The 21,034-nt window shown below is 49.9% G+C and overlaps 4 protein-coding genes across 5 annotated transcripts in view; 3 read left to right on the top strand and 1 right to left on the bottom strand.

Moving 5' to 3' along the window:
* The first annotated feature begins 3,727 nt into the window (after window positions 1-3,727).
* LOC114431260 (uncharacterized) lies at window positions 3,728-7,027 on the top strand. Its single transcript, XM_028398836.1, has 8 exons — window positions 3,728-3,752; window positions 4,024-4,374; window positions 4,452-4,547; window positions 4,645-4,971; window positions 5,176-5,505; window positions 6,183-6,512; window positions 6,616-6,864; window positions 6,936-7,027. Exons 1-8 carry the CDS (start codon window positions 3,728-3,730, stop codon window positions 7,025-7,027), a joined length of 1,800 nt encoding a protein of 599 aa, XP_028254637.1.
* Window positions 7,028-7,371: 344 nt separating this feature from the next.
* Window positions 7,372-9,878, top strand: LOC114431269 (uncharacterized). Its single transcript, XM_028398851.1, has 7 exons — window positions 7,372-7,840; window positions 7,934-7,987; window positions 8,087-8,179; window positions 8,259-8,300; window positions 8,805-8,834; window positions 8,999-9,124; window positions 9,270-9,878. The coding sequence occupies exons 1-7, from the start codon at window positions 7,787-7,789 to the stop codon at window positions 9,534-9,536; spliced, it is 666 nt and encodes a 221-aa protein (XP_028254652.1). The 5' UTR covers window positions 7,372-7,786; the 3' UTR covers window positions 9,537-9,878.
* A 1,267-nt stretch (window positions 9,879-11,145) lies between these two features.
* On the bottom strand, window positions 11,146-17,037 carry LOC114431279 (7SK snRNA methylphosphate capping enzyme-like). 2 transcript variants are annotated; one of them, XM_028398861.1, is made up of 8 exons: window positions 16,731-17,037; window positions 16,053-16,465; window positions 15,702-15,970; window positions 15,315-15,609; window positions 14,398-14,944; window positions 14,117-14,329; window positions 12,185-12,293; window positions 11,146-11,650 (listed from the first exon to the last, which is right to left on the bottom strand). In XM_028398861.1, exons 2-8 carry the CDS (start codon window positions 16,427-16,429, stop codon window positions 11,598-11,600), a joined length of 1,863 nt encoding a protein of 620 aa, XP_028254662.1. In that variant the 5' UTR covers window positions 16,430-16,465; window positions 16,731-17,037; the 3' UTR covers window positions 11,146-11,597. The 2 variants fall into 2 exon arrangements, with proteins under 2 accessions (XP_028254662.1, XP_028254661.1); XM_028398860.1 differs by having other exon boundaries at window positions 16,053-16,498.
* A 2,241-nt stretch (window positions 17,038-19,278) lies between these two features.
* LOC114431266 (disks large homolog 4-like) overlaps window positions 19,279-21,034 on the top strand; it is a 19,132-nt gene continuing 17,376 nt past the window's right edge. Inside the window, exon 1 of the mRNA XM_028398848.1 lies at window positions 19,279-19,297. Coding sequence (XP_028254649.1) covers window positions 19,279-19,297 — 19 coding nt within the window. The remainder of the gene's footprint in view (window positions 19,298-21,034) is intronic.

Here is a 21,034-nt window from a genome sequence, read left to right on the forward strand (position 1 = left end):
AATGTTCTCCACACACCGCAGTGAGAACCAGAACCCACCTCACTGATCCACTTCCGGTGTGGTGACCTCAGTGTAGCTCACATGTGTTGAAGGAGGCGGAGCTTCTAAAGGGCAACAAAACATTTTAACAAAACAAAATCAAACCGAACAACAGCGCTGATGTTTGGTCGGTGTGTCCTCAGACCTGCAGAGTGTGTCCTCAGACCGGAGTACACAACCTCAGAGAAAGAACCACGTTTATCTGAGAGAGGAACAGAGACCGGTGAATGCACACACACAGACACACACACAGTACACACACACACAGTACACACACACCTACCTCTCCGATTGGCTGAGTGTTTGTTGATGACAATGGCGTAGGTGAGGTCACATGGCGGAGATGAAGGCGTCCTTCCTGCAGAGCATCTTCCCGCTACGAGATGTTGAACAAAGAATGAGGGGCGGAGCAGGACCACTGACCTCAGAGGACACCTGAGTCTTGGTTACCATGGAAACCACTCCTACCCTATCTACCTCTGAATCACAGTCTCAGACGGAGACTCTGTAGTCCTCTCTGTATCTGAAGACCCAGATGAGGCTGTTTAGTCCCTCTGCTTTATACAGACAGTAACCTGGAGCTGGACTTCTGGTCTAACCTCAGGAGTCCTCTGTGGAGGATCTGGACCAAGTAATTAATCTATCTGGGACAACCAGGGACACTCAGATGGTAGGAGGTCCAGAACACTCCTGCTGGACCTGCTGCCACTGAGATGCCAGTAGTGGCATTGGGCGGTAATGGAAGCTGGGACCCAGAGGTCCACAAAAAACCAGCAGAAGACACTGAGAGGCCTCATACCTGCTTGTTTCCTCAGCAGCAGAACAACAACTACAACCAGAAGAAGAAGAACCAGAGAACCCACTGCTGCTGTAACAAAGACAAGGAACCGGTGGTGTGGAGGAGCAGGAGGAGCAGGAGAGGAAACAGAGGAAGGAGGGGAAGGAGGGTGGGAGGAAGGAGGAGCTGCAGAGGACGTTGTTGCAGGAGACGCTGCAGGAGAGATGACAGAAGCTGGTTTCAGTAGTTATCACGTTAGATCTTAACAGGAAGTGATGTCACTGTCCTGACCTCTGACCCTCAGCCTGCTCTGAGGGGATTCTCCAAACTCATCAGTAGCACACCAGTAGACCCCTTCATCATCCTGCTGGACGTCTCTGATGAAGAGCTCTGGTCGAGGTTCATTTTTATCAGGACGTCCATTAATGAAGAAATAAGCTGGCACTGTGCTCCCAGCTCGCTGTCTGCAACGCAGAGTGACGTCACTTCCTGTCAGCACAGGAAGTGCAGGGATCTCCAAGATGACTGGATTATCTGGGACAGAGACAGAGTCATGTGAGGACAGATGAGTCTACTCTGATGGGACTGGAAGACCGATGTGTCTCTACCTGACATGGTGATGTTGATCTGGTCGGTCATCTCTCTGCCGTCTCCACACCAGTAAACTCCAGTGTTCACATCATCAAGGAAACAGAGCGAACCAGTAAACCTCCCGAAGTCTGCACCACATCGCTCAGTCCCACTTCCTGTGTCCCTCTGCACCACCCATTCATCCGAGACATCCAAACCCTCACAGCTGAGAGACACTGCAGAGTTTCTGAAGAACTGCTGAAGGTCTGGTGTGACATTCAGAGAGACTGGAGGACAGAGAGACAGACAGACAGAGAGACAGACAGAGAGAGAGACAGACAGAGACAGACAGAGAGAGAGACAGAGAGACAGAGAGAGGCAGAGACAAACAGAGAGACAGACAGAAAGACAGAGACAGAGACAGAGACAGACAGACAGACAGGCAGAGAGACAAAAAGACAGAGACAAACAGAGAGACAGAGACAGGCAGAGACAAACGGAGAGACAGAGACAGAGAGAGACAGACAGAGACAAACAGAGAGACAGACAGAAAGACAGACAGACAGACAGACAGACAGACAGACAGACAGAGAGAGAGACAGACACAGAGAGAGAGACAGACAGACAGAAATACAGACACACAGACAGAGACAGACAGACAGACAGAGACACAGACAGACAGACAGACAGACAGGTTAAATGTCTGTGTATTATTAGTGGAGCATCTGTGATTGTTTTCACTTCCATTAACTCACCTGCAGAAACAGTCAGTACAGACAGCAGCAGCACAGACACACCTGCAGGAGGACAGAGGACAGAGAAGGACAGAGGTCAGTGAAGGACAGAGGTCAATGAAGGACAGAGGACAGTGAAGGACAAAGGACAGAGGTCAATGAAGGACAGAGGACAGTGAAGGACAGAGGACAGAGGTCAATGAAGGACAGATGACAGTGAAGGACAGAGGTCAGTGAAGGACAGAGGACAGTGACGGACAGAGGACAGAGGTCAATGAAGGACAAAGGACAGTGAAGGACAGAGGATAGTGAAGGACAGAGGACAATGAAGGACAGAGGACAGTGAAGGACAGAGGTCAATGAAGGACAAAGGACAGTGAAGGACAGAGGACAGTGAAGGACAGAGGTCAGAGGTCAGTGAAGGACAGAGGACAGTGAAGGACAGAGGACAGAGGTCAATGAAGGACAGATGACAGTGAAGGACAGAGGACAGTGAAGGACAGAGGACAGTGAAGGACAGAGGTCAGAGGTCAGTGAAGGACAGAGGACAGTGAAGGACAGAGGTCAGAGGTCAGTGAAGGACAGAGGACAGTGAAGGACAGAGGTCAGAGATCACAACAGGTGGAGTCAATGAAGAGACTCATCAGTCGACCTAAAATCTGAGCAGCCAGCAGAGGAAGTGGAGACCAGAGAGGAAGTCGGCTCAGTCGGAGCAGCGTGTGGTTTCCTGAGTCAAAGGATGTTTGTAAGGGGGTCGCTGGTTCCTCTGTGCGGCTTCATGTGACGGCGCTGTGGTCCACAAACAGGACTCTGTTGGACTGTTAGTCCACCTCTAATGTTCTGAACAGGCTGGCAGCGTGTGAGCAGCACCACACACACTGATCCACACACCACCAGCCTCCATCAGCCTGGTTCATCATCAGCAGCGCCGCCTTCTTTCCGCCTGGCCTCACAGCTTCATAACACAAAACTCTTCCTGTCAGACACAGACGCTGCAGACCGCCGGTCTAAGGAGGTCATTCTGAGGTTCAGTCAGCGCTCCGGGTCAGCTGTGTGTGTAGTCAATGTGTGGATGAAGACGTGTTGGACTCACCGAGCTGCAGACACACTGACGGAGTCTTCATGATCTTTCTGGTTGAGTGGCAGCTTCATCACTTCCTGTTGAAACCGCCTCGGGGCGTCATGACGACTACGCGGTAACGCGAAGAGGCGCTTCCACTTCGTCACAGAGGCAGTGACATCACTGTCAGCTGATCTGCACATTGTTATGTCACATCTGGATGTTTATGGATAAATGTTGTAAGATCCAGCTGTTAACATACACACGCTGTTGTTAACCTTCTATGAGTGACATCCCAATCAGAGCTGTGTGAGCAGCTACCATGGCGACGCTGTATGTGGGAGGCCACAGACCTGCCTCTGACTCCACCTTCCTGAATTTGTTTCTACTTCCTGAATGCAGCACGGACGTTCAGACGGAAAAGTAAAGGTGTGTGTGTGTGTGTGTGTGTGAGAAGAGCAGCTAGTTAACACCTGTGGATTCATTATTAATTAATTAATATTGATCAGTCAGAAGCTGATTGAAGGAGACTGTGGCTGTTCGAAGATGTTTGTGCTGTTTATGATTCTCGGTAGGAACACACACACACACACACACACACACACACACACACACACACACACACCATGTTCCTGTCAGACTGGTTGGGGTGAGTTCCTCAGACAGGTGAGGCAACGCTGAGCTGCCTGAGTTTCACTGCACTTGTGAGGACCTGTCATAGATCCACAGGTGTCAGATATGAGCCTGGCGGTGGAGGAGCTGCAGACAGATGATCACATGATCCTCATCCAAAGACCCCAAACCTGTCCAGCACCAGAACATCTGTGTTTTTAACTCCACAGTTTCCCATTATGCCTCGGGTGTGGAGGTGTGGGAAGGGACGACGTCTGTTCTGCTGCCCTGCAACTTTAAGACTTTGGACGTGAACCACCTCACAGTGGTGTGGAGTCGCCATGACCTGAACCCCAGCACAGTTCACCTGCGCAGACAGCAAGGCGATGGCCTGCAGAACCAAAACCAGCATTACAGCGGCCGAACATCCATGAACATGGACGCTCTGGAGTCTGGAGACCTGGCCCTCACCCTGAGGGCACCCAGCACCTTTGACAGCAGCACCTTCACCTGCACCGTCCGCAGGCTTGGAGTTGAACTGAGCCGGACTGAAGTACAGCTGCAGGTCCAGAGGGTTGGAGGTTAGTCCAGACCTCCTTGAGGTAAAATCCTCAGACAGAGGTGTTGTTGTAGCATTATGTGATGTTTGTGTTTCCAGTCCCCGCCTGGGTCACAGTTCTGCTGGTTCTTCTTTTCCTCACTGTTGGTGTCATCGTGGGCTCTGCTGTGTATTTCAGGCCCTATTTTATGAAAGGTACGCCCCCTGTGACCCGCAGTCTGCAGGTCAAAGTACAGCACAGAACTCGGTGCTGGTGACTGTGCAGCTCATGTTGGTCTTTGTTGTCTCTCAGTCTACCAGGTTGCGGTGGATTCAGGGGTGGAGTCTGTCCAGCTGCCCTGCAAAACCATAGCTCACCTGTATGAAGTCGCTAAAGTGCAGTGGAAGGACAGTAAAGACAGGCCGGTCCACGTGTATGAGAGCGGCTCTGACCGACCTGCAGACCAGCACTGGTTTTACAGAGGCCGAACAAAGATGATGAGGAAACTTCGGAAACCCGGAGACCTCAGTCTGACCCTGAAATACCCCACAGATGGAGACAACGACACCTACACCTGCACCGTGTACAACAGGGACAAAAACGTCCTGATGGAGAAACAAGTGAAGCTGCATGTCAGAGGTCAGTGCTGCAGATACAGGTCTCAGTAGTATTTGGTAGACTTTCAGATGTTTTCAGTTCAAAATCTGACAGTAGGTACCATGTGACCATGGGACTAGTGACCAATGAGTCCCTGTCCTGCAGCTGAACACAAAGCAACAGAACATGTGCTCAGTGCTGCTGCTGCTGTCTGTGCAGCTCATGTTAGTCTTTGTTGTCTCTCAGTCCCCCAGGTGGAGGTGGATTCAGGGGTGGAGTCTGTCCAGCTGCCATTTAAAACAGTTCACCTGCCTGAAGGTGCCAGAGTGGAGTGGAGTTACATTTACATCTGGACCACGATGGTCCATGTGTTTGAGAACCACCCTGAAAAGACTGAAGACCAGGACCCGTTTTACAGAAACAGAACAAAGATGAATGAAGACCCGCTGAAGACTGGAGACCTCAGTCTGACCCTGAAACACCCCACAGATAGAGACAACCACACCTACACCTGCACCGTCTACAGCAGGGACGGAAAGGTCCTGATGATGAAGCAGGTGAAGCTCAAAGTCAAAGGTCAGTAGCACAAAAAGTTTGAGCTTTCATGGTTATGTTGTCTTAGTCCCACTAGTCCCTGATGAGCTGAAACCTGTGGAGCACTGAGTGAGTTCTGATGTTTATGCACTATAACAAGGGTCCAGTTCAACCAAGATCCCTGTAAAAGACAGGTTCTCTGTAGGAGATATCTGTATCAGTAAGTCAATAGGAAGGTGAGAGAAAAGAAGGTCCCACAGAACAGGACCGCCGAGCCGGTGGAGGTTAATAAGAGCAGGGACTCGTGATGGGACGCCCACTGGAGCAATACAGCAACTACTTGAAACAAAATGCAGGCAACAAGGACGAGGTTTGAATGTGTGCCTGGACAAGAACTTTAAGCCCATAAAACAGCCCTACCTCACCCAGTTCTTGAGGGAGCCCCCAAGGTGTTCTAAGATTATTTAAACTGTGCTGCCAGAAGTCACCACCAGGCACGTGTCTTCAGGTCTTCAGAAGTCCTCTTCCTCCCAAGTCCTAAAACAGAGTCACTATCCCTTCTTTCACCACAGTCAAGAATATTGCAGACCCCAACCAGCACTACTGACAGACACAGCGTCTGAGAATGTCAGGGACGGACTGGGTCAGTGTGGTGGCTGTTTACCAAGCCTGGGCCCCCTGCGGTCTGTGCAGCTCATGTTGTCTTTGCTGTCTCTCAGTCCACCAGGTGGCGGTGGAGGAGGGGGCAGAGTCTGTCCAGCTGCCGTTCCAAACCACCGCTGACCTGCCTGAAGGTGCTGAATTGGAATGGTGGCGCTATGAGCCTGAACCACCAATGACTGTCCACAAAAAACCCCAGGACCTGGACCAACCTGCAGAACAGAACCAGTTTTACAGAGACCGAACAGAGATGAAAAAAGACCCGCTGAAAACCGGAGACCTCAGTCTGACCCTGAAATACCCCACAGACAGAGACAGTGGACGATACATCTGCAGAGTCGACAGCAAGGGGATCAAGAGAAAGAAAACGGTGCTGCTGAAAGTCATCAGTGAGTCCAACTTCTGTCAGACATGTCTGTCTTGTTGGCTGCTGTGAGACAGCACAACCTGCTGCTGTCTGTACAGCTCATGTTGGTCTTTGTTGTCCTCCAGACTGCCAGGTGGAGGTGGACTCAGGGGTGGAGTCTGTCCAGCTGCCATTTAAAACCACCGCTGACCTGCCTGGAGACACCAGAGTGGAGTGGAGGGACAGAGACAGCAGGAAGGTCCACGTGTATGAGAACGGCTCTGACCGACCTGCAGACCAGCACCAGGTTTACAGAAACAGAACAGAGATGAATGAAGACCTGCTGAGGACTGGAGACCTCAGTCTGACCCTGAGAGTGGTGACCCTGGTCAAAGGTCAGTGTAAAAACACAGCATTTTATCTGTCTCCTGTCTGTCTGTCTTACTGTCTCCTGTCTCCTCTGCAGACAGAGTTCAGGTCCAGGATCAAACAGGGGATATCAGGACCAGAAGGAGCTCCACTGATCCGACTCCTCTGATGGCCGATCAATCAGTTTGATGAGTCTGATTACTGACTCTGGACAAAATGTCCTGAAGGACCTAAAGGATGCAGAGGACACGTCAGAGTATTGATGAGAACTGCTGCAGTGATGTCACACTGTGATGTCACACAGTGACTGAACTCGAACCGTTTGTGAGAGCTGCTGAGCTGTGATTGGACAGTCAGTGTGTGTGGGCGGGGCTTAACATGCCGACAGTGTGAATGAGCAAATATTAAATACAAGTTTTAAATCCCTGGCTCTGTGTGGGCGTCTGAGAGAGAGAGAGTGTGTCTGTGTGTCTGACTGTGTGCGTGTGTGTGTCTGTGTCTGACTGTGTGTGTCTGACTGTCTGTGTGTCTCTGTGTGTGTCTGTCTGTGTGTGTCTGTGTGAGCAGTAAATCCTGCTGTTGTGAAATGTGTTTACTGTCAGCTGAATGTGTTGTTGGTTCACCACACAGATACGAGTCTCTCACACACCCACCCTATGTGGACATGAGTGTCTCCTGAGTGTACTTCAGTTTCTCCATGTTTGTCTCACACAGACTCTGTGGACAGGTTTAAAGGAGCATGGACAGACACACACACTGTCAGTGTAAATCAGCCTGTTGTTGTTGTGGTGGTTGTGGGCTGTCAGTAGGAGGGGGGCGGGGACAGACAGAGACATGATGACAGATCACTTCCTGTGAAGACTCACTATAAGAACGAAGAATCCGAGCCAGAGTCAGAACCTGCCGGACCCCTCGCAGACCTGAAGTGTCAGGACGGACCTGTTCAGGATGTGGACCATTCTACTGATCCTCAGTCTGCTGGACCAGAACCAGGCTGCTCCTGTAAGAACGTGAGAACCTGATCAGCTGGTCAATATTTATGACTCTGAGTGTGCGTGTGTGTGTGTGTGTGTGTGTGTGTGTGTGTGTGTGTAGTTGCCAGGAGAACAGAACATCCTTCAACTTCAAGAACAGCTGGACCAGACAGCAGTGAGTCAAATGAACACATGACTGTATCAGCGGCGTTTCCTGTGTCTTCACCTTCCGGTGCTTTGTTTACCGTTGTTGTGTGTTGTTGTGTGTCTGCAGGTTTCTGCCACCCCTGGTGTCCCTCAGCCGGACACTTCTTCTTCCTCTTCATCGTCTTCATCGTCTTCCTCCGAGTCCAGCCACAGTTCAGAGGTCACCTGAGTATTTCCTTATTTTGATGAAAATATGAATGACAGAAGATCATCAGAGCACCATGTGACCATCTTTACAGGGTCGTCAAGAAGTGAGGGCACGGCCAAACCTGGAGAACACGGTAACACACACACACAGATACACAGATACACACAGATACACACATATAGACACACAGATACATAAAGATACACACACACACAGATACACACATATAGACACACACACACACAGATACACACATATAGACACACACACACACAGATGCATATACACATATAGATACACACACACACACACATACACACATATAGACACACACACATACACACAGATACATACATATAGACACACACACACAGATACACACACACAGACACACACAGATACACACATATAGACACACACACACAGATGCATATACACATATAGATACACACACAGATACACACACACACACACAGATACATACATATAAACACACACACAGATGCATATACACATATAGATACACACACATATAGACACACACACACAGACACACACATAAAGACACACACACACAGCTGAATATCGACACACACACAGAGTTTTGCCTGTTGATGTGTGATGTCACGTCCTGCAGGCGGTGGAGCAGCTGGACTCCTCTCAGGAGGTGAGTCCTCACACAAATTTAAATAAACTTTATTTTAACCATTTAAAGGTTTCACTACAATCATGGCTGTGTGTGTGTGTGTGTACACGTGTGTGTGCGTGTTTGTGTGTGCGTGTGTGTGTGTGTGTTTGTACATGTGTGTGTGTGCGTGTGTGTGTGTCCAGAGCTCAGAGGGCTCTCCCAGTAACGTCACTCTGTGGCTCAGTGAACTGGTTTTACTGGGGAGGACAGCGGGGAAGAGAGACGAAGGGGAAGACACCGCAGACGACAGCGTGGAGACCAGACACAGGGTGACATCATCATGACATCACCACATTTAACCAATGTTAACACATGGTGTCACCGCGGCCCTCGGGGCCCGCACAGATCCAGATTCTAATTAATCAAAGTTTACAACAGAACAGACTCAGATTAAGCTCCGCCCCCTCCCCACAGGCCCTGCTGTTGACCTTCCACCACCTCCTGAGTCGCCCTCGACACAGAGACGATGGCAGACGTCCCGGAGTGGGCGGGGCCAGACGAGAGGGGGGCGTGGCTGATGAAGAAGGACATGTGATCGGGGCAGCGGGTGGAGAAGGCGGAGCTGGAGAGAACCACGAGCTCCCACGACTGTCAGACGACAGCATGGAGGGGCGGCTGACCTTTGACCTGCCAGGCCTCGGTCACCATGGAGACGAGGTGGAGCTGGAACTGGGGCTGTGACAGTCCACCCGTCAATCAATGAACTTATCTGAGTGATGTCATTTTTAGGCACCTGTTTGTTTATCACCCTGTTTAAACACAAACGACCAATCAGCCGCCATGTTTCTGTCAACAAAGTCCAGGAGGCGTGGCCTGATAGAGCAGAACCAAACCTGTTCTGATCACTGAAAGCACCTGTTACAGAGGGACAGAACAGCGCCTCCATGTGGTCGCGTCACAAACAGATAATATTTACACACAGCTGGCGCTCTGTATTCACCGTGTGACCTCATGTAGTCTCTTTGTAACTAAACTCAATCAGTTATGAGATTAAAACATAATAAATAAAAACCCTGCAGATCAGCCGGTGTTCTACCTCTCCTAGTTCTACAAATACAGACAGATCCATGTGGCCAGGTCCATGTCTATGATACCACACGAGGACCAAACACTGAGACCTGCCTGGACATAGAGTCCCCCAGGAGGGGAGTGAGGAGGGGAGGAAGCACACTTCAAACACCACTGTCCACTGGGACAACGGTCCACGTCTCTGCAGGAACGCAGCAGAGGACCCGAAGGGACTGTGTGGTCTGTCCTCCGCCGCTGGACAGGAACTACTGGACCCGTGACCCACTGTAGCAAAGCAGACAGCAAGAACACAAGACTCAAAGTTCAGAGCCAAAGGGAGCAGAGGTGAGGGCTCTACTGAACACAGTTCATCGTCTTTAATGAAGGACAGGAAGTGAGGACAGTGTAAGTCCTCACTGTACTGTGTGTTACACCTGTATTGGTCTAAGAGTTATCAGTGCTGTTACTGTCAGTGAAGGGCCTCACTGCAGTTAAGAGGACCAGATCAAGAACCATGATCCTGCAAAGGAAGCTGTTCCTCCAGCCTGACCCTCCTCCTGTGGACGGCTGGCCGAATGTGGAAAGATTCAGTCTGAGAGCTGGTCCTCTGAACATGGACCGGCTCACACTGCAGCACTGGTCCCTTTAAAGACCATTAAACATCCTGTAGCTCGTCTCAGGAAAGACGTCATAAACAGACATCACTACCTGACTGTTCTGTTCGTGCTTTATAAACCTCAATAACATCATACAGTAACAAATTCACCCTCTGCAGTGGGGACTCCCCACAGACAGTCCTCCAAGTGTCTCAGTCGTCCACAGCATGAAGTCCTGGACTCTGTGCAGCGTCTGGTGGAATTTAAATTGACACATTTAACCGTTGATGCACCATGGAGCTGGATTCACACCAGCCGCACAGCTCCACCTTTCTGAAGCGTCCTCGAAGCGCAGCGTGTTGAGGGATTAACAGGTTTGAGTTACTGCTGTGAGCCGGCCTGATGCATGTGGAGGACATGAGGTGACCAGGCAGACTACAGCGTGACGGGGACTCTCAGGACACACACAGACACGTCACGCTTCAGAAACACGTCTGGTGGGGACTGATGTCGCTCTGGACACTCGATAAAAATGCAGCGCCTCTTTAAAACTCCATTTCTAAGCAGGACCAGCATGCATCACTCCAGGTCTCATCATTAAACGACGGCAGCCTCGATTTAAACAAACTGAATCTTTATTCTCAAAGACAAAACTCGAAAAAAGAAATAATTTGAGACACTTCCTGTCTGCCTCCGTCCAATCAGGCGTCAGGTCTATCCTGCCCCTGAGGCGGACTGTGTTCCTGTTTCATGTCCAGCTGCTCTCAGGTTGGATCATGTGATGTCAACAGGACCGGAGCGTGTCCTCCATGTTTGAACGTCATCACACAGTTTACAGTCTGTGATCAATCTGATCAATATCCACCCGATTCCCTGCATCTGAGCCATGACATCACTTCCTCTTTCAGCCTGACCTTCATGTGACTGCGTTGTAATGGCGAGCACAAACACCCACAATCCTTTGCATTGGCACATCGGGCCTGTGCCAGCCAATCACATCCACAGAAGGAGCCCTGCTGTCCAATCAGGTGCAGTCTTTGTGCTGTGAATCAGTCTGAGGTTCACATCATCAACGTCCTGTCAGGCTGTTACCGTGGTAACCAGAGGACAGCAGGAGGCCTCCGAGGCGTCACACCCGTCACTTCCTCTGTCCGGGGCCTTTGTGGAACAGGTAGATGGGACGCTGGTTACCTGGACGACGAGAACACACAGCTCAGACCACACACAAAATCACAGGGAGTGAGTGTGTGTGTGTGTGTGTCTGTCTGTGTGTCTGTCTGTGTGTGTGTGTGAACCTGTGTGTGTGTGTGTGTGTGTGTGTGTCTGTCTGTGTGTGTGTGTCTGTGTGTGTGTGTGTGAACCTGTGTGTGTGTGTGTCTGTCTGTGTGTGTGTCTGTCTGTGTGTGTGTGAACCTGTGTGTGTGTCTGTCTGTCTGTGTGTGTGTCTGTGTGTGTGTGTGTGTGTGTGTACCTGTGTGTGTGTGTACCTGTGTGTGTGTGTCTGTCTGTGTGTGTGTGTGTGTCTGTGTGTGTCTGTCTGTGTGTGTGTGTGTGTGTGTCTGTGTGTCTGTCTGTGTGTGTCTGTCTGTGTGTGTCTGTGTGTGTGTGAACCTGTGTGTGTGTGTGTGTGTACCTGTGTGAGTGTGTGTGTGTGAACCTGTGTGAGTGTGTGTGTCTGTGTGTGTGTGAACCTGTGTGCGTCTGTGTGTGTGTGTCTGTGTGTACCTGTGTGTTTGATGAGCCTGTATGAGCTGAAGCCCACACTGTCAGTCAGGTAGGAGGTGAACTGTTCTGGTCTGAGCCTCAAAGTCCTGAAGTGACGAAACGTCGTCTCCTTAAAACAAAGTGACATCACATTAAGAAGATGTGCAGCAGCAGACATGTTGCACTGTGTCTGGTTAATAACATCACAGGTCCTGACTCATAGCTCTCACCATGGGGGGGGCAGCTGTTTGTAATAACTGAGAACTTCTCATCTCCAAACTGTCAGTTCAACCCCTGTAAAATGCTGTGGTGCCAGTAAGGTGTGTACACGCTAGGGTTGGGCAGTGTTAAGGTGTTAAGGTGTTAAGGTGTTAAGGTGTACCGCGGGGCACACAGGCAGTGGTATCATCCACTTATACAGCAGAGAAGGATCAAATGTTAAACACATTTCACTTGATGCCGTGTGTGGTTGGATCTTCAGTTTCAGTAGTATGATATATTTTACTTTGACTACAGCTTGGTGCTGTCTGAGCCTGCATTTATCATTTCAGTTGTTTCCATTGGCAGCGGAAAACGATCAGAATTTATGGAGCTTAAAATGATCAATGACATGCCGTTCGTACCGTTCGGTACACGTGTTCTGTTCGGTTCTGGACATGCACATCAAGTAATGGCAACTTGGCGTCTCTCACTACATTTGGTGACTTTTCAAAACTTTTTTTTTAATCCAAAGCAACTAGTGACTCTCTGGTGACGTTTGGAGACTGATGTGAAATCATCCTGCAATCAGCTACTGTCCTCGACAAGGAGCGGCCGTGAGCTCCTTCCCCGCCTCAAAACACTCAGCCGGTCAGTCTGTAGCTTCAGCAGCAGGTTCAGCTGCAGCAGAGACCCACAGCACTCTGAGTCCAACCGTTCAAAGCTGCAGCTGGTCCCGTCAGTGCTCACAGAGCGGGATGTAAATAATATATTTCAATGGCAAACATACAATAAAAACACAGACATCAGTAATGGTGTGTGTCTGTGTGTGTGTGTCTGTGTGTACATCGGGCCTCTGTGCGCAGACAGCAGCGCAGATCAATACCATGAGCTGTTCAGTGTTTAATACAGAACCAGGTGTAGACCTGTTCTATAGGAAAGGTTCTTAAATGTCTTCTGTTATGATCTGGAGCTATATAGAAATGAAAAAGAAATGAATAGACCTGATGTAATGATGGAAACACTGACCTGACTCTTAATATGTTGAATGTTGGATAAACAGGATATATATTTTATGATCATCTGGTGTTTCCAGAGTGTTAAAGTAGAAAAAACCTCAACACTGTGAACCGAACCTAAAACCATGACCTCAGAACCGTGACACGAACCGAACCGTGGATTTAGTGACCCGCTCCACCCCTATAAGAATGTCACAGCTTCAATTACAATCTTTGTATTGGAAAGCAGAGGCTTGTGCCTGGCATGTCCGTATACCGGGACAATGTGAGGGACGTTTGATGGTTACCGCCCAGCCCGAGTACACGCTGTAACAGAATGACAAAGATCTGCATGCTTCACCTGTCGACCTGATTCCATTGTTCACGCTGAATATGACCTTATGCTAATTAGTAACAGTGTCTGATTACTGCTGTGCGTGGAAACCCAGGCTGTGTTTGAAATCACTCCCATATAGAGTTCAGTGTAGGCACCACACAGTGAACAACGCCACACAGTGTCAAAGCATCTTCAACGTTTCGGTCTCTACCTCCGTGATTGTCGGTCGCCGTTAATGACGTCATTGCTGTCGCAAATTAAAGGAGCCGATCTCTGCCGGCTAAACAATCTCTGTTAGCAATAACTTGTGCCTTTAAACGTTTGCATGCATGATGGGACATATCTCTAAAAGCAGTGATGCTACTTTTCAAGAGGCACCGTCTCACGTCTGTGCCCTCGGTTTTACGTCCACCGTCTTACCGAGACTCTCTTGCTTCGGGTGTAGCTGGTCCACGGCTGGGACTCCAGGATGAACAGTCCGCCCGGCGACAGGCTCTGATAGGCCCGTCTGAAGAGTCTGACCACGCCTCCGTCACCTCCCTGCAGCTGCACCCACTTAGTCACACCCAGACACATGATGACATCATACTGACCGCACCCAGGCCACACCTCCTGCTCTGACACATAGTCGCCCTGTGGGAGGAGTCATGGTAACTATGGAGACATCCAGACCTACTCGGAGCAAGTTAAGGGTGACTCACCTGAAGGAAGGTGACGTTGTTTGGGAACCTAGAGGAGGATGGAGGGGGTAGGAGGAGGGGTGGAGCAGAGAGAGGACCCCGACTCACCCGGAAGGACAGGGGGAAGGAGAGGAGGGAGAGAGCCTGCCGGAACTCCTCCATCACCTCCTCCTCCTCCTCGTGGCCCTCCCCAACAGGAGCGGTCCTCTTTCTGTGTTCCACCATCAGGTCATGTGACAGGAAGTGCCTGATGTTCTGCTTGGCGGCATGGACCAGTTGTTTGTCTAGCTCCACCCCCAGGATGTGCGCGGGGTTAAATCTTCGGGCAACAGCCAGTGTCATGTGACCAGCACCACAGCCCACATCAAGCACAGTCTTGTCTCTGAACCAATCAGCTTCCAGGAACCGGAGCCGCAGGTCCTCCTCTGCACCGACCCGCCCCTCCCAGCCATCGCCGTAGAAACCATGGTAGCCGTAGTAACGGCTGCAGTTGCCGTACTGGTAGCGATGTTTGTCCTTCCTCTTCCTCGCTGGTGGCCAAGCAGAGCTGGGCTGAGGTCCTCCACACCTGCAGAGGGAGGCAGCTCAGACATCCAGTTCAACATAAGGGGGGTCTGAACTCAGCTAATGAGAATAGAGGAGAGGTGAGAGGGACAGCGAACTGCTCAGTGGGTCATGTGTGTGTCCTGACCTGCAGCAGGCTAAATGTTATTTAATTATTATACAGGTAACTTATCGGCCCTGTGCTGCCTGTGGCTGAGGCCATATCTACAAGTGACCTCTCTGCACACTACAGACGAGTTATACTAAACAGAAAGGTTCTAGTCTGGACTAAAGGTGGAGGCGGTCCCTGCCTCCAGAACTGGAAGCTGCTTCCATAGACACGTGCCTGGTCATCCAATCAGCTGACAGGGTTTTGACATCAGTGTACAACGCACCTGCTCAGTTTAGCCCCTCCCATCACTGGTGTCTGGAATTTGGTTGGCTGATGGGGACCCATGGGGACAGAATTCGCTCCACCTTCTGCTGATCTTGTTGAAGTGGTACGTCGCCGTCTCCGGTGGCGACCATCGCCTTGGTTCCCAGGCCTTTGGGCAGACCCAGGTGGGGGGTGGGTGTGTCTTCTAGGCAGGATGGGGGGTGGAGCTACATCATCTCGACAGGTAATAGCCGTGTTGAGCTCACAGGGGAGAGGAGACGCAGTAACGCTGCCCTCTCTGGTCAGCAGAGGAACTGCACACATCGTCAGTATCATAAACCAACAGCCAGCAGGGTATTTAAGGGAACAGCGCCCTCTCGGGACAGCAGAGGAACTGCAGACTCACCTGTCAGTCCAGCTGTGGGAGGGAACAGTCGAGCTGGTATCACCTCCCTCTCTCCCTCTGATGCTCCCCCTCCTCCCCCATGGTGTCGGTTCCTGTGTCTCCTCCTGGACTTCAGAGGGGACAGCAGGACTCTCCCCTCGCCCTCCCCGTCCCCTCCCTCTCCTTTCAGGTTCAATGGGTCGGTGATGTCACGAGGAACAAGGATCTCTACAGGGTCTCCACCACGCCGGGGAAGGGGCGAACACTTTGGCGTCTCCTGATTGGTTGCCCTGAGGAGAGCGGAGGTTATTCAGTAAACCACCATCAGTTCACACAGGACGCTGATCATGTCTGACCATCAGCACGCCTCACCTGTTCACGTCTTCATCCAGGAGCGAGTTCAGGTTCAGTGGGTCAAAGATGTTCCCGCCCAACAGGAAATTACTCGGCAGGACAGGCTCTGATTGGCTGTCGCTGTTGGCACGGCGACGGCGCTTGGTGAGCCCCTTGAGGCTGACCCCCATAGAATACCGCCTCTTCCCGATACGTTGTGGAGGCAGAGGCGGGACAGGAAGCGTGGGCTGACTGCTGGCAGGGGGCTGAGGACCATTTTTTGGACGGACGGGGGGGCGGGCCTTAGCCAGTGGTGTGTGCTCTGATAGGCTGATAGAAGATGGGTAGGCGGGGCTGACTTTAATGGGCTCCTCGTGTGGAAGGAGAGTCTCTTTATCCAATGACATCTTGATCATTTTCAACCTGAGGCACAATCAGCCAATTATAGCAATCTGAAGGGAGAGGAGCCAATCAGATTCAAGGGCCTGTGACCAGACAGAAGACAACAGAACACAGAATAATCCATTTTCAACCTGCCACTCAAACAGACAATCTATTGAAAAGAGAAAATAAAGTCTTATTTCAGTGTTACAGGAAGTTTTACACAAATAAAAATCAGAGTGGGGTTCCCCACATGCAAGCTATATGCTTTTATTTTGAAAGGTAACAGTTTAACCCACAGAGTGTGTGTGTGTGTGTGTGTGTGTCGTGGCTTACCCGTCCTATCTCCACCCTTGCTGCTCATTCCGCCAATCCCGGAGTGCCATCATGAATAATTTAACAAGCCACAAGCAGGTAAACAGTTAGCTTCTGCAGCTAGCCTCCTCTGTGCAGCTAACACGCACACGCTTCTCTAAACAAACTACTAAAACACAGCGTGAACCCGCTCTGTGCGCGATGACGAGCCCACGCCGCATCACTGTACACGTACACGCGTGTGTTAGTGTGTCCGCGGTTTCATGAGTTGTGGCTGCACCAAACTGTCACAGTCTAGCTGCCTCCACATGCTAACTGCTAGCTCCTCTCGCCCTGCTCTGGAACCAGAAGCACGGTTTATAAGCCACAAGTAAGGCCTGGTGAGTGACATCTAAACCAGCCAATCGCCTGCTAAGCTGAGCCACCGCCTCTGCTGAGCAGTGACCAATCAGAGGACATTAGTGGCAGTGCGGTCGTGTGATTGGTCTCTGCCTACAGAGGTGGGAGGACCTCCAAAGGAGAGAGGCGTCCGGAGCGCTGCCTGATTACAAAGCTAGCCACAGGCTACAAACTGCGGTTTAACGGTCAAACTACAGACTTCCTGCAGATATTAAACGACGACAGGCGCTACCGTACACAGCCAGAGCGTGCATTAAAGTTTTAATAAGAAACATTAAAGTTTAGCGCACTTTACCGTCGCAGGAAGTGTAATCTCTCCCGTGAGCCTCAGGGTGGTTTTACCCTGAATTCTGACTTGCAGTGAACAGAGAGTCACAGGTGATTGAGGATCATAGAGATGGTCACACATTCACTGCCGAGTCAGTGAACACAGATGTGTTTAATGTCCAAACATGTTTACACACTCAAGACGGACAATGTCGACCTGAGAGGTAAAACTGAGGGCTGGCTTACCCACAGGTCCCAACACAAATATAAGAAATAAGAAGTAAGTAAAGTCAAACTGACAGGAACGGTGAATGGTGGTGCTTCTCACTGTGTTTCTGCTGGCATGATGAAGATGTGAGGACTCATCATCATCATCCACAGCCGCCTCTGCTCAGTGGTGACATCATCATGGTCTCTGTCCAATCCATGACCTCCATCATATTGGTAGGTTAGGTCAGGAGCTTCTGTTCTTGTCGCAGGTCATGATGGTAAATGCTGCTGATGTAGTGACCATCGAATCACTCCCTGTCACTACATATGCTCCTGTACAGAGCCTCCGCCATGTTGTAGAGCGGTCCGAATTCTTAGTGAGAAATGATAGATAGGCCCTCAGTGTATCCCACAATGCATCATGAGAAGTAGTGTCCATCCCATGGTCACTGCAACCAGCGATATGTCCCATCATGCATTGTGCAGACCGACCAGAACACTGGGAACAGAAGATGAATATATAAAGATGGTTTAAAGAACGCAGCACGACCGGCTGTTTATTAATGTTTACCACAAAACTATAACGGCACAAATGATAACTAACAACGTTAGAGATCGGCTCGTTTAATTTAATAACAGCAATGACGTCATTAACGGAGACAGAAGATGACGGAGTCTGAAAGGTCTGAACATGCTGCACTGACCCCATGGAGGAGGGACAGCTTCAAACACTATGTTCATGATGCATTGATGAACACACCGAGCACTACATGGGGCCATATATACTCAACACAACCAGTCGTAACTTATTGTTTATGTGTGCAGAGGACCAGACCAGAGTCCACGGGTGGAGTGAGTGGGTTCTGCTGTCAGAAGCAGCACACTGGATCCACGGCTCAAAACGCCGGCCTCCAGTGGTGATGAAGCTCAAAAAAGAACTGCAGCAGCAGCCGGGGGCCAAGAGAGAGAAGAGGCAGCAGGGCCCAAACAACAGGAACCACAAACATCTTCACTGAAGACTGGAAACCTGTTACCCAGGTGCTTTTTATTTGTGATACAACTCCAAATACAGACAAAGAGAGGACAAGTGGAGCTGAGCCATCACCGAATCAGGAAAGTCACGCTGTGATACGGCAACCACCTGTCACCTGTCACACCAAAATTCTGTGTAATTTAAGTCTGAATATAATTAAAACAAGAGAGTTAAAATTCCCCCTGTACAGCTGCCACTAGAAGAGAGCCATCTGAGACCAGCGTGGTTTATGTACCAGGCTGTGAACATTTCATTTTAACATGGGAGTCTATGGGAGATGGCTCGCTGCTGGAGCCAGCCCCCAGTGGCTGCAGCAGGAACTACAAGTTCGGACACTTCCAGTCTGAGCCCGGAGGCTGCCGCTCAGCTCATAAAACTCATTTCTGACACTTTTTTGTTGAAGTGTGTTTTATTAATTACACACACTCTGTTACTATGTTTGTTTATTACATGTTTAGTTAGTTAAATCCTATTTACTGTAAATAACTCTGAGCCGTCAATCAGACTGACGCAACCAATCCTGTGTCAGGACATTGGGTTGGGGTGGGCGGGTCCTCTGTGAAGACTGACAGCCATGGAGGGATTAGGACTTCATTACCCAGCATGCACTCTGTGTGTTTGTAAAATCCCTAAAGAGGATTTGTGTGGATCAGAGACGACATGCCGCTGAAGAGAGAAGGTGAGACGCTGTTATCACCCTATCATTATATTTGTCTTTGTCAGTGTGTTCGTCTGTGTGTGTCAGTGTGTCTGTGTGTGTGTGTGTGTTCGTCTGTGTGTGAGTGTGTGTCTGTTTGTCAGTGTGTGTTTGTCAGTGTGTGTGTGTCTGTGTGTGTGTGTGTGTGTCTGTGTGTATGTGTGTTCGTCTGTGTGTATGTGTGTTCGTCTGTGTGTGAGTGTGTGTCTGTGTGTGTGTGTGTGTCTGTGTGTTTGTCAGTGTGTGTGTTTGTCTGTGTGTGTGTGTCTGTGTGTGTGTTTGTGTGTGTGTGTGTGTGTGTGTGTTTGTCAGTGTGTTTGTTCATCTGTGTGTGTTTGTCAGTGTGTTTGTTCATCTGTGTGTGTTTGTCAGTGTGTGTGTTTGTCAGTGTGTGTGTTTGTCAGTGTGTGTGTGTGTTTGTCAGTGTGTGTGTTTGTCAGTGTGTGTGTGTGTTTGTCAGTATGTGTCTGTTTGTCAGTGTGTGTTTGTCAGTGTGTGTGTGTGTGTTTGTCAGTGTGTGTTTGTCAGTGTGTGTGTGTGTGTTTGTCAGTGTGTGTTTGTCAGTGTGTGTCTGTGTGTGTGTTTGTCAGTGTGTGTGTGTGTGTCTGTGTGTGTGTTTGTCAGTGTGTGTGTGTGTGTCTGTGTGTGTGTTTGTCAGTGTGTTCGTCTGTGTGTGAGTGTGTGTCTGTGTTTGTCAGTGTGTGTTTGTCAGTGTGTTTGTCAGTGTGTGTTTGTCAGTGTGTGTGTGTGTCTGTTTGTCAGTGTGTGTGTGTGTGTGTCTGTTTGTCAGTGTCTGTTTGTCAGTGTGTGTGTTTGTGTTCGTCAGTGTGTGTCTGTTTGTCAGTGTGTGTGTGTGTGTCTGTGTGTGTGTGTGTCTGTGTTTGTCAGTGTGTTTGTTTGTGTGTGTGTGTGTGTGTTTGTCAGTGTGTTTGTTCATCTGTGTGTGTTTGTCAGTGCGTGTGTTTGTCAGTGTGTGTGTTTGTCAGTGTGTGTGTGTGTTTGTCAGTATGTGTCTGTTTGTCAGTGTGTGTGTGTGTGTGTTTGTCAGTGTGTGTCTGTGTGTGTGTTTGTCAGTGTGTGTGTGTGTGTCTGTGTGTGTGTTTGTCAGTGTGTTCGTCTGTGTGTGAGTGTGTGTCTGTGTGTGTGTTTGTCAGTGTGTGTTTGTCAGTGTGTTTGTCAGTGTGTGTTTGTCAGTGTGTGTGTGTGTCTGTTTGTCAGTGTGTGTGTGTGTGTGTCTGTTTGTCAGTGTCTGTTTGTCAGTGTGTGTGTTTGTGTTCGTCAGTGTGTGTCTGTTTGTCAGTGTGTGTGTGTGTGTCTGTGTGTGTGTTTGTCAGTGTGTTCGTCTGTGTCTGTGTGTGTGTTTGTCAGTGTGTGTTTGTCAGTGTGTGTCTGTCAATGTGTGTGTGTCTGTCAGTGTGTGTGTTTGTCAGTGTGTGTGTGTGTTTGTCAGTGTGTGTCTGTTTGTCAGTGTGTGTTTGTCAGTGTGTGTGTTTGTCAGTGTGTGTGTTTGTCAGTGTGTGTGTCTGTCAGTGTGTGTGTGTTTGTTTGTGTTCTGCTGTCGTCCCTGATGAAACCGGTCAGTGTGACCTTTGACCTCTGACTGTCCTCAGCAGGGTCGGTGTGTTTCTGCTGGTCTCTGAGTCAAACTGGTCTGGTTCACGGGCAGGAAGCTCCTGCATCATGTGACCTGACCTGAGACCACTGACAGTGATGATGCTC

Source organism: Parambassis ranga, unplaced genomic scaffold, assembly GCF_900634625.1.
Source record: "Parambassis ranga unplaced genomic scaffold, fParRan2.1 scaffold_65_arrow_ctg1, whole genome shotgun sequence".
Taxonomy (NCBI): Eukaryota; Metazoa; Chordata; class Actinopteri; family Ambassidae; genus Parambassis; species Parambassis ranga.

Coding starts and splice junctions, on each gene's coding strand:
- LOC114431279 (XM_028398861.1), bottom strand. CDS start 16,429: ATGATCAAGATGTCATTGGATAAAGAGACTCTCCTTCCACACGAGGAG. Junction 14,330..14,397: donor ACAACGTCACCTTCCTTCAG/GTGAGTCACCCT, acceptor CTCCTCCCACAG/GGCGACTATGTGTCAGAGCA. Junction 12,294..14,116: donor CCCGAAGCAAGAGAGTCTCG/GTAAGACGGTGG, acceptor CTTTGTTTTAAG/GAGACGACGTTTCGTCACTT.
- LOC114431260 (XM_028398836.1), top strand. CDS start 3,728: ATGTTTGTGCTGTTTATGATTCTCG. Junction 3,753..4,023: donor TGTGCTGTTTATGATTCTCG/GTAGGAACACAC, acceptor TTAACTCCACAG/TTTCCCATTATGCCTCGGGT. Junction 4,375..4,451: donor GCAGGTCCAGAGGGTTGGAG/GTTAGTCCAGAC, acceptor TTGTGTTTCCAG/TCCCCGCCTGGGTCACAGTT.
- LOC114431269 (XM_028398851.1), top strand. CDS start 7,787: ATGTGGACCATTCTACTGATCCTCAGTCTGCTGGACCAGAACCAGGCT. Junction 7,988..8,086: donor AACAGCTGGACCAGACAGCA/GTGAGTCAAATG, acceptor GTGTGTCTGCAG/GTTTCTGCCACCCCTGGTGT. Junction 8,835..8,998: donor AGCTGGACTCCTCTCAGGAG/GTGAGTCCTCAC, acceptor GTGTGTGTCCAG/AGCTCAGAGGGCTCTCCCAG.